At 44.6% G+C, this 12,524-nt stretch overlaps 1 protein-coding gene across 1 annotated transcript; it reads right to left on the bottom strand.

Moving 5' to 3' along the window:
* Window positions 1–11,729, bottom strand: KLHL28 (kelch like family member 28). The gene is made up of 5 exons (XM_075845022.1): window positions 11,572–11,729; window positions 6,439–7,337; window positions 4,459–4,902; window positions 2,611–2,819; window positions 1–796 (listed from the first exon to the last, which is right to left on the bottom strand). Exons 2-5 carry the CDS (start codon window positions 7,335–7,337, stop codon window positions 633–635), a joined length of 1,716 nt encoding a protein of 571 aa, XP_075701137.1. The 5' UTR covers window positions 11,572–11,729; the 3' UTR covers window positions 1–632.
* Window positions 11,730–12,524: the final 795 nt, after the last annotated feature.

Genomic DNA, 12,524 nt, shown 5'->3' with positions numbered 1-12,524 from the left:
TGCAAAATCTGGTGACAGAGCCTCTTTAAATAATAAAATTCTGACTGTATTCGCCGCTAGGGGGAGCTAATGAGCTTTCTGCATACAGTTTTCTTATTGAGTTTAATGTAGAAACAGTATTCGCTAGCTCCTAAGCTCCCTCTAGTGGTGGCTCCAGGCAGAATGAAGTCTATCCTTTATTTCTATGCAGGAGATTTGGAGCTCTGTATCAGAAAAACAGAGCTCCAACTACTATAAAGATATATTAATAAATTAATCTGCAACAATTTTTTATAAGGAAGGACATTCCCTTTAAATATACTGCCATTTTAAATTTTAGGAGGAAATGTGTATTAAAGAGAAAGAGCACCGAGACTTGTACTCAATGTAAACTTATAAACTTCAAGATCTGCGATACACAGCGACTTCTTCCCACACGCTACAACTGAAATGGTTGATGGGTACTTTGGAGCGTAGTCTAGTTTAGGGAAATTTACTGGCTATAAAACCGTGAGCATGTGCCGCACGGATTCACCAGGCAGGTAGATCATCTCCCCTGGATCTCCACGTCTTCGTAGTTCATTTTCCTGGAAACGAGGCCTCGGACATCCGCTCATGCAGGAATACATTATTACACAATGTGCTTATGTTCATCAAAGGGCTGTCAGACCAAAGTTACATCGCGAATATGCCATGCCGGCCGAGTCCAGCCATGTGTCCGAAATAGGGTCATATTTCTGTACCGTGTTGAGATAGGATGACCCTGAGTGACCCCCAACCACATAGAGGTAGTTGTCAATCACCGCTGCTCCGACTCCTGCATGAGAAAGAGAGAAAAAAATAGTAATGGCTTCATCGCCCTGTCTCCTGGATGGGGGGGGGGGGGGGGCTGGTAACACTTAAAGGGGTTGTGTAGTTTGGAGAACAGCTTTTAAAGTAAGAGGTGTGACCCAATAATGAGCTGATCGCAGGGCCTCCCCCCTGGGTATGTCAGAGTAAAGGACACTATGCGGTGGCTATCCACTCAGGCTACTAAACGGAGTCACCCACTACATTCATATGCGCTAATAGGGTCCATGGTTGATCTTAACCCCTTTCCGCATGATCACGTACATGAACGTCACAGGTAGGGTCCCCTTCCTTCACTCTGACATGCATGTATAAGACGGTGATCCTCCGGGCACCACGGCCGTGCTTGCATGATCACCGCGGGAGACCGACTTTGACAGCCAGGCTCCAGCTGCAACGGCCAGCCATTTAACCCCCTCGAATGCCGCGGTCAATTGCGAGAGGGAGGGGGGCATTCGGCACCCATATTCGTATTGACCCATAGAATAAAGGTTTAATGTTATTTATGCTGCATAGTGAACGGCGTAAATTTGAAACGCTAAAAACCATGCTGGGATAACGCTTTATTTGTTCATTCAATTCCCTCCCCCCAAAAAAAGATAATCAATATATTATATGTACCCAAAAATGATGCCTTTGAAAAATTTAACTCTTTCTGCAAAAAACAAACCCTCATACAGCTATGTCGACGGAGAAATAGAAAAGTTGTAACTCTTGGAATGCGACAAACAGAAAAAAAAAAAAGCGTGATCATTAAGGGGTTAATCATGCACTTGCTATGTAATAGCTTGTCCTGTGCACGTTTTACGTGTCTCAATTCAGTCCCTGGGACCTATGCAGCATGTCCAAAGATGAGGAACATGTCCATAAAGTACATATTACTTGTCTGCGGAGGCGCTTCACGTAAAAACAAAACCATACAGCCCCCCGTAGCCATGGTCCACAGAGATCAGGGCCCGAGATGAGCCACAAAAACTCTACTGATGTAGAGAGCCACGTTTAAAGGGCTTTCAAACAATGTTATTATACTTTGTAATTCAGTTTTTCACCATGTTGAAGTATTTTGCTTGCTGTCAGTGAATGGAAAAAAGTCTTCATTTCATCTAGAGCCTGAAAACCCCTCATGATCATGTCCAACTGATCAGGTGCAGGGCTCGGTACAGTGTAATAAAGCGCTCTTGTAACGAGCCATGCACCCGTGCTAGTTCAACAAATCTCTAAATGTAAACAAAGTTAATTTTGTTGACAGCAAGTAGAGATCTTGAAAATTGTGAAAACACAAAACAATGTATATTAACTCATGTGAGGCCCAATTGTCAAACATTAGTGTGTAGTAAGACGTGGGAATAAATACTGTGGTCAATGTAGCAAATTTCCTAAGTAAGTTCCTTAGAGGGATTAAACATGGCTGCTTTCTTCTAGAAACAGCGCCACCTACGTACATGGATTGTGCCTGGTATTGCAGCTCAGCTCCATTGAAGTATATACAGCTTAGCTGCAATACCACACACAACCTGCGGACCGGCGTGGTGCAGTTTCTGGAAGAAAGCAGCCATGTTTTTCTAATCCTGTACAACCGCTTTAAGAATCCCTCACTTCTCCCTCTAGGGTTGTGTCCCTGTTATATATATATATATATATGCTCCTAAGAACAGGATAATCTACTAGGTTTTCACAAACGCCTGAATAATTTAGAAGGACGGCTGATAAAACATTTAAAGGAGGACACTGGGCAGAGATGTAAATTATTCATGTATACGGTTAATACTCCATTTTTCTCACCTGTCCTGGGTTCTGTCATCGGTCTACAGACTGTCCATTGATTTTGATGGGGGTCATACCTCTCGATGCTCGATAAGTGGGACACTCCGTTGTGCCCCCCCACTACAAATATAAATCCCAGCATAACGCTCACTCCAAAATTAATCCTCTTATCCCCCATTGGAGCCACCATCTCCCAGGAATCTTTAGCCGGGTCGTATCGCTCCACACTAGGGAAAAGTAACAAAGACAAAGTTATAGGAGTTGTCCAGGTTGGTGGTGTTTTCTATACTGATGACCTATCATCCAGAGGATAGGTCATTAGTAAATGATCGGTGGGGGTCTGTTATCCGGGCCCCAAACCGATCAGCTGTTTCAGCTGCCTCCGGGCGATGATGGCTCCGGCCACAGAATAGCGGCCGTGCTGCAGGACTGCTCGTGCTCAAGTGCATAGGAGCAGAGGTGCAGCACGGCCGCTATACAGTGTACGGAACCATCTGCTTCCGACAAGGACCACTGCATAACTTCCAGCACAACTGATCGGTGTGGGATCAAGGTGTCGGACCCCCACCGATCATATACTGATGACCTATCCTGATCAGTATGAAATACAGCCCCCGACCTGGACAACGCCTTTAATGCTTCTCAATTCTTCTGCTTGGCCATTCGTAGCATAAACATTAGATTATAGAGATTAAAGGTAGAGGATGAATTTATGAATAGACTGTCGGTCAGTACTTGATCTTTTGGACGAAAGGACATGACCAATACAATGGACGAGTCTGTCTGTATCATCCATCCTGTCCATGGTTTGCTTTAAATAGGACGTGTTGACTCTCTGAACATGTAAATACTTGTAATCCCCAAAAAACAACAATACTGGATCTTTTCTTATAACTCTGTTCCTCTGTTATTCCTCCTGGAAATTAATAAATAGACATCTGGGCTTTACCGTGTCAAAAGGGTGTGTCTCTACACAGTCAGCACTGATTGGACAGTCAGACTGTAGGTACATACCCCACTGGCAAGGGGAATGGCAATGATTAATACATTTCCAGAAGGAATAACAGAGGAACAGAATAGATAAAATAAAATAAGATCTTCCAGAATAGTTTTTCCATGACGACAGCAATTTTTTACTAAAACAGACATGTCAGGAGAACGGACAGCCCCTCCTTAAAGGGTTATTCCCATGTTATAATGTGATGGCATACTGCTAGAAAAGGAAGTGACCACACAGCAAAGCTGTGGCCCCTTCCCTTTCTAAGTGGACGAGTGAATGGGGCCAGCTGCAGCTCCCTGTACAGCCAGACGACCAGGGCACCGCTGTGCAGGGAAAACAAAATGGTACAGAGTGCTAAAGCAGCGCTGCGGCCCTTTCCTTCTCAGGATCTGTGGGGGGGGTCCCCACGATCATGAATTAATGGCATATCCTAACGATACGCCATCACTTTATACGATGGGAATGACCCTTTACGCTCATGAGTACTTGGCTGAAAATAATTTTTATTTTGTCCCCCAAAAACAGCGCCACTCTTGTCCATTGGCTGCAACTGGTACTGCAGCTCAACCCTGATCACATATGTAGCCGATCTGCACTACCAGACACAGCCCATGGATAATAGTGGCGCTGTTCTTGTTCTGCAAAAGCAGACCCCTTTTTTTGTAATCTGTAGGGACCCCTTCACTTGCATTTGTATTAACACTACATAGACTTCTTTAGTGTTAGTCCTTTCAGGTGTCTCTTCACATACAGGTTGTTCCCCTAACAACCATGTATTTATAGACCGATAATCACATCCCTTGTTGTTTATTACCAAGAGGATTGAAATGTGGATATTGCTAACACGGCGTAAACATATAAAATACCTGTTCATGTGAGCGGGCCCATAGCCACCTATAGCATAGATCATACCATCCAGGACGGCACCTGCGAAGCAACTTCTTGTTTTAATCATGGGAGCGACCGGGTGCCATTCTTTAGCCTTCGGTATATATTTTTCGACAGATTGTAAACAGGACTGTCCATCGTATCCGCCCAGGGCGTAAAGTTCTCCTGCTAAGACCACCGCACCAAGGGTGCTCCGACACTCATTCATTCTCAGCACCGACGTCCATGTGTTGGTCACGGGGTCCCAGCACTCCACCGAACTCTCATGCTTCCTGTAGTTGATGCCCTGTCTCACGTGGGTGGCAATGCCCCCGACAACATACACTTTCTGGTCAAGAGTACACAGTCCAAATTCATAGCGAGGGGACCCAAGAGGGGCCAGGCCGATCCACGAATCGTCTTGGGGAAAATACATCTCCATGCTGGAAAAAAAATAACAGAGCGTTACCCCAACATATTAAAAAGTGCAACTTGAAAGGCCGCCATGTGACACATTTACCGGATAACCCCAATAAACACCATGACAAATGCCATCCATTATTCCTTATTAACGACAGCAGGGTTCTTCTTTATGGAAAGTCATATTTTGGGGGGAGGGGATCTGAAATATCATGTTGCAGTATGGACATCTCCGGTAACTTATCACATGCTGTTTATTTTAAGACATGACTAGGGTTCTGGTTAAATGTGGAATGACTTTAACCCGCCAATACCAGGTCATCAGTATTACAACGGGTGATCTAAATTCCCAGTTTTAAACGGGGTCCGGCTTCTGAAACCCCAGAGATCAGTTGTTATCCCGGGGTAAAGCTGCGTCCAGATATATATTTCCTTACAGTGGCCGCTGCAGGGGGAATGTAGCATTCAAATGCATGGCCGACTCTGTAATGCATGGACGCGTCCGGTCCGCCAGAGAGACTCTCCGTTCTGGCACATAAAGTGTGTCTTGTTTATTTTTAGTAATTTTTAAAGAGAACCTGCACATAAAGAGGACGTGTCACCTAACAATTGTAGAAAAAAAAAATAGATCTTAGAACTCAGCAATGTGCCATTCCTCCGTTATTCCTCCTGGAAGTGTATTAATAAATTGACAACCGTGTGTTACCATTCCCCTTGTCAAAGGGGTGTGTCCCTACACAGTCTGAGACGGACAGCACTGTGGACATGGTCAGACTGCTAACACCCAGTTGTCAATTTATTCATACATTTATAGGAGGAACAACAGAGGAACAGCAGAACGTAGAGTTCTAAGAAAAAACTTTCCAAAATTGTTACTTCATGGGGGAATACAAAATTCTACTAAAAACAGTGTAAGGAGAGGTGACAGGTTATCATTTAAGATATTGTTCAATATATTTGGCAAAGGAAACTGCAGACCAAACAACTTAGTGGTCATAGAAGCATCATTCAGAATGAGACCCCCAACAGATTCTTGGGAAGAGATCACAGATCTTGGTAATGCACCAAGACCCCTAATGGCACTAATCACAGATTTCCATAACTTGGAAACCTCTAAATATAGGTGGAACTCCCCTTCAAAAAAAAAAATAATTTCATTCTTCCAATGAATCTAAAATGAAAGATGAAGAAACTTTTCAAATAGTATTCCTGAAAAATCTCCCATCGTTTTGTGTAAATATCTCCCATGCAGACCTATGTGTTTCCGTGGAAACAGACTACAAACATACCCTGTGTTGTCAGATCCTGCGATCATAATCTCTTCCATCTGAACCTCTTCCCTACATACATTTAGTGACTACAGAATCAGACTACACAGGGTAAGTTTGTAGTCTGTTACCATGGATACACACCTCCACAGGAGCTGTAGACTCAAAACAATAAGACATTTTTAATTAAGACTAATTGCAAAGTGGCTTTATTTTTCATTGACGATGTACTGGTAAATAAGTTGGGATGGTGGACCTTTCCTGTAAATGATGGGACACCCATGCACGTACCTTTCCAGGCAATTGAACAGTCCGGCTTTCCCTCCCACCGCACATAGCACTTTGGGTGCGCAGCGCGGCTGTGTCCTTAGCACCGTCTGATGGGAGAGTCTATGTTCAGGCATAAAATGGTATTTCAGAGCTTCGTTCAGTAAGTGTTTACATGTGTGGTCATCGCGTATAAGGTGATTCGCTTCGTAGAGCCGGGTAAGAAACTTGACACTCAGCAACGGCAGCCGGACGCAGTGCAACAACTGAGAGAGGAACGTCTGCCGCTCCTGCACGTCGTACTTGATCCAGGCCTCGAGGGCGTAAAACACACTCTCCTCATTCACAACATTCAAACAGTCATTGGAAACGATCTCGTGTAACTCGGAATTCGTCAGCTCAAAAAATTCTTCCGTCTGACAAACGTCCTCAAAGTTCTGGCAAATAAACTTGTTGGCGGCTAGGTAGAGTTCATGGCAACCGTAAGTCTCGGCGAAGCGGGAGATCCCAATGCAATTGCCCACGTCAAGCTGGCTCTCCAAGAATGCACAGCACTCCTTCAGGACGAGCTTGATCTGCAGGAGGTTTGCAGCTGGAAGAAGGGACTCCACCGTTTCCTGGGAGATGAAGACGGTTCCGGTGTAGGCATACTCTATGATGGCCTGGAGGGCGGCCTCGTCGACGCATTGGAACTCCACCTGCGTATTCTCTTTCTCCGAAAGGTTTCCTGTAAACATGGCTTTGAAGTAAGGGCTGATGCTGGCGAGGACCACTTTATGGGCGTGTATCTTGACATCGCCCACCTGGAGGACAATGTCGCAGAGCTCGTGGTGCTGGCGGAGGAGGTTCAGGCCCTGCAGGAGCTGTTCTGAGTGCAAGTGGGTGATGTTGGCAAGCATGTAGGACTGAGAGGACTGGTCCATCTGAAAATGGAGACAAGCAGATCACATTGGGGTGTACTTTGTGGAAGCGGCAACGGATTTACAGCTGTTCATGAACTGCGCCAAAATTAGAAGTAGAGATTTATTAGAGGGGTTTTCTGGTTTCAGCAAATAAAAAGGTTATTCATTTTAGAATGAAAGCTTAAAGGGGAACTAAACTTAAAAAAAACTTTTGACACGTCAGAAGTCTTGATCGGTGGGGGTCTGAGCACGGAGACCCCCACCGATCCCTAAAATGAAGCGTTCGAGCGAGCGTTGTGCCGCTTTGTTTATGATAGTCTTTCCTCGGAAAGCCAAGCGAGCGGTGTACGGATTCAGACTTTCTATTGAGCCCGTACACCGCTCTGAGGAAAGCCGATGAGAAACTAAGCGGCTCAGCGCTCACACGAATGCTTCTGCCGCTTCGTTTTATCGATCAGTGGGGGTCTCAGTGCTCAGACCTCCACCGATCAATACTTCAGATGTGTCACTATGACATGTCAAACATTTTTTAAAAGTTTAGTTACCCTTTAAACTATTTTTTAATATACTTTCTGTACCCAACTTGACACAGTTTTCAAGATCTCTGTTTGCTGTCCATAATTAGATTTTTCCAAGGAATAAAAATCTGCCCTGGTCATGTGCTGGACACATAGGTGCAGGACTGATTATAGTTAGGATCCTTTTACACTGGCAGCTGATCTACGATGTCGATGCCATCATCGTGAGTTTTTTTTTTAAAGGGGTATTCCTAGAATAGACAATCACTTATGCACAGGATAGGCGATAACTGTCTGATCGCTGGGACCACCACCAATTGCGAGAATGGGATCCCGAACCCCCTGTCGAGCATGGGAATGACGGAAACAGCCAAGTACAATGCATCGCTGTTTCCGTCAGTCCCATAGACATTGAATGGATTGGGGGCGCATGCTCCATTCAAACTCCTCCTCACTGCAGGCGGTGCAGTGAGGGGGAACAAGAGGTTCAGGACTCCCGTAGTTATGATTGGTGTGGGTCCCAGTGATCAGATAATTATCCCCTAATGGCCATTCTGTGACAACACCTTTAAGACTGATGATTCGGACGATCATTCGTGCCCCCCCCCCCATACAGTTTCCATTATTGTCGGCAGCACGTCCTGTTTTCCGAGGGGTTGCGCTGCCGACAAACGAGGATTTTTATGTCATCATAAAGAAGTGATCATAGTTCTATCTCCTGACATTTACATTTGGCAATGATCGGGAACGAATATTCGTATGGACCATCATTCTGGAGATTACACCCCCCCCCCCCCCTGCGTGAAAGCCCCTTTACAGTACGTTTATCAGAGCTCTGTCATCTCAGTCCTCACCTGCGTATCTCACATAACCAGCACATATATAATGTTTTTATCCTTCTAAAGGGAAACAATGAAGGTTCCTATTAAAGGACAGCAAGCAGAGATCTTGAAAACCGTGAGGAATTGATACAGAAAGAATATTGGAAAATTGTAAAAATATGTTTCATTAGACAAAGAATAACATTTATTTTCTGAAATTGAAACACCTCTCCTGACAACTGTTTTAGTAAATAATTGTATTCCCCAAGAAATCATCTGGGTCATCTGTATTCTGCGTTGCCATGTTCCTCTGTTATTCCTCCTAGAAATGTAGGAATGTCAAAAGGGATCTCCCTACACAGTCTGACACCGATTGGACAGAGTGAGACTGTGCAGGGACACGCCCCATTGACAAGAGGAATAGTATCACCTAATTGCCAATTTTATTCATACATTTCCAGGAGGAATAATAGAGGAACTACACAACGCAAAGTTCTAAGGAAAGATGCTCCAGAAATGTTATTTTATAGGGAAAGGAATTATTTAGTAAAAACAGACATGTCAGGAGAGGTGACAAAACAAACATTCCTTTAGTCCCTGTTCACAATGAGTTTTTTTGCAGCAATTTTTGCCGCGAAAACCACGGCAAAAAATGGGCGAAATTGCCTCCCATTGATTTTAATGGGAGGTAAAGGCGTTTTTTTTTCCCACGAACAGAAAAAAATGATTGCGGGAAAAAGAAGCGACAAGCCCTTCAGGCGTTTCTGTCTCTGACCTCCGATTGACAAAAAACGCGGCAAATGGCGTGCAGGCAGGTCAAAATCTGCCTCAAAATTCCAGACGGAATTTTGAGGCAGATTTTTCTGCCTGCAAAAAACTGTGTGAGCACGGCCTTAAGAAGGATATTCGTCTGCAGAGACCAAATCTAGCTTTAGGGGGGGGGGGGTGTACGCAATGGGAACACAGACCCTAAAAGTGTATTCATACGGTGCGGTGTCGCCTTTTTCTTTGCCGTGCGGATAAAAATCGCGCTGCAAAACCACAGTAAATCGTGGTAGAAGAACATGCATTTTTGCAGTGCGGTATTCAGCCACACGGCAAAACTGCACCATGTGAATACATCCCAAAGACAGCTATGTAGACAAAGGTTGTTTGGGATTAGCAAAAAAGGAGGTTTTTTTTCCCCCCCGAAATAGCCCCACACTTGTTCATGGGCTGTGTCTGGTACTGCAGCATTCAAGTGAATGGAGTTGTGCTGCAATACCAGACACTGCCCACAGACAAGAGTGGCGCTAGGTCTGGAAAAAAAAAAAGAAAAAAAAGAAAGCCATACCCTTTTTTTTTATAAACGTATATTACCGCTATAATCACACCCAGCACGCCCAGTGCAGTCGTATGGACCCCAACAAGTAACGTTGAATACATTTGGGTGTAGTGACCGGTATTTTCACATTATTATTGTTTGACATTTCAGAATCTCAATTCTGTACAACATTTGGTGCATAAATTATAAACCACATTCACTTCCTCCGTCGTCGTCGTCTCCATATCACAAATCTTTACGGATTTCCCCTTTCTAACCAAATATGCATCACAAATGACATTACTACAGATGTAGGAGAGCTCAACTTCACTGAGCCCACAATATTGGTGCATCCTGATAACTTACTTAGGCTTCGTTCACATCTGCGTCGAGACTCCGTTCATGGGTTCCGTCTGAGCTTTCTGTCAGGGCGACCCATGAACGGAATCTGAACGGAAACCAGAGGTTTCCGTTTCCATCACCATTCATTTCAATGGCGACAGATCCGGTGCAAATGTTTTCTTTCCGTCTCCGTTGTGCAAGGGTTACGTAATTTTGACAATTAATTCCGTAGTCAACTGCGCTATTCATTCCATCAAAACGACGGAACCCTTACACAACGGAGACGGAAAGAAAAAATTTGCACCGGATCTGTCGCCATTGAAATCAATGGTGATGGAAATGGAAACCTCTGGTTTCAGTTTGGATTCCGTTCATAGAAAGGTCCGACGGAACCCGTCCCAACGCAGATGTGAACGAAGCCAGAGTAATGTAAGTTGGAAGGTTTACCTGCAGTCCTATGTAAAAACCCAGATAATACATATTAATCAGCACAGGACTTTCATCTCAGGAGCCTGTAGGAAAGGATTGTCTAGCAAATGACGGTCCATTCAGACGTTGCGGTTGAGGGGTTGTTTAAAATGCTGCTGAAAAAAGCGATTTTGTGCATTTTTTAACGCAACCGTATTGAAAATCACGCCAAATTGTGGTAAAAACGCGTCCACAAGTAATCCCGGCTACACGTTGTAAAATTATTCCACACGTAAGTTGACCTGCGTGGAGTATTTTACAATCTGCATCACGTCACTTTATCTCGCGCTTTTTTTTTTTTTTTTTTTTTTAAAAACACAAACCAAAATCCGCAGAATAAAATCCACATCAAAATGGGAAAACCTCAACCCAAAAACGCTTTTAAAAAAAATGCAATATTAGGATTTAGATTTGACCTGCGGTTTTCATGCAGATTTTATTTTTATTTTTTTTGCACCAAAATTTTGCAACATGTGCATGAAGCCTCAGGGTTTTTTCCCGCAACAAATCCACACAGAAATCCTGCAGTGTTAACGCTAGGTGTGAACTTAGCCTAACGTGGTAAGTCATGTGACCATCTCCAGTGCCCTCAGTAATATATATTTTTCATTTCTACACATTGGGCATGGACCTGGCATCAGTGACCCGTCAATCATCAGCTCCAGTAAGAACCTCCTCCCTGACAGCACTCTCATCATGTGTGACAGCGCCATCTCCCCCATTATCCTCACGTCAGTCACCTGTCGCCCCTCTGCCATAGCCAGCCCGGCACCTCCTTCCCACAGGTGTCACCCGTCACCTACCTGTGTCACCCGGAGACAGCAGAACACACACAAGCGCGGCCTCCTCTCCTGTCACAACCCAAACACAGCGGAGAGAGAGCGCGTCACTTCCAGGTCAGGACGGCCCCGCCCAGAAACAGCGCCGCCCTGTAATGGAGACCGACCCAGAAAACTACAACTCCCGGCGTCCAATACGTGGCGCGCTGCCCACCACGTGATAAGGGCGGAGCAGTTGATGTAGTTGTTATAGGAACGGGTGACAGACAGCAATAAATCATTCACACTAGTCATACATCAGTGTGTCACATAGAAAAAACTCAATTTCCTAAGCTGTGGTCACGTCCTACAAGGCAAATCCCGGTGTTGCTGGCGGACTCCTATGCCACTAGATGTGGTACTGTTGTAATGGCAGAGGGGCAAATTTATCAAAACTAATGCAAAGGAAAAGTAGAGTGGTTGCCTATGACAACCAATCATATTCCAGCTCTCATTTTTCAGAGACTCTTGAAAATGAAAGAAGACATTTGATTGGTTGCTATGGGCAACTGCTCTTTTTCCTTGCACTAGTTTTTATAAGTGCCCCACAAAGTCTCTCCTGCAAAGTTCCTATACAGAAGGGATTTCGGGCAATTGTACAGTAACAGTATCACCCCCGCTGGCAGGAGATGAGAACGACAGCGACATTGGCGTTGCACTATAAACCGGTGTCCGGCGCACAATTTGGCCAGTAGCATTACAAATATTTACCAATTTACACGGCCAAAAATTGCCAGAAGTAATTGGAAAAAAAACCAAAACAACCTTTTACCCACTGTACAGAAATCTGTGTCCCCAATGGGGCTTACAATCTAATTTCCCTTTCCCAAACACACACATTTAAGACGTTATAAAAGGCTGTGGCACGGTGGTTTAGTGGTTTTCACTTTGGCCTTGCTGGTTTCCAATCCGACCAAGGGCAAAATCTGCACAGAGTT

This window comes from Rhinoderma darwinii, chromosome 12 (genome assembly GCF_050947455.1).
Source record: "Rhinoderma darwinii isolate aRhiDar2 chromosome 12, aRhiDar2.hap1, whole genome shotgun sequence".
Lineage (NCBI taxonomy): Eukaryota > Metazoa > Chordata > Amphibia > Anura > Rhinodermatidae > Rhinoderma > Rhinoderma darwinii.
This window is presented reverse-complemented; position numbering and strand designations above follow the sequence as displayed.

Excerpts from the sequence above, each read along its gene's own strand:
- KLHL28 (XM_075845022.1), bottom strand. The coding sequence starts at position 7,337 with ATGGACCAGTCCTCTCAGTCCTACATGCTTGCCAACATCACCCACTTG. Across the intron at positions 4,903-6,438 it reads CTGTTCAATTGCCTGGAAAG|CATGGAGATGTATTTTCCCC; the intron begins GTACGTGCATGG and ends TTTTTTTTCCAG. Across the intron at positions 2,820-4,458 it reads GGGCCCGCTCACATGAACAG|TGTGGAGCGATACGACCCGG; the intron begins GTATTTTATATG and ends ACTTTTCCCTAG.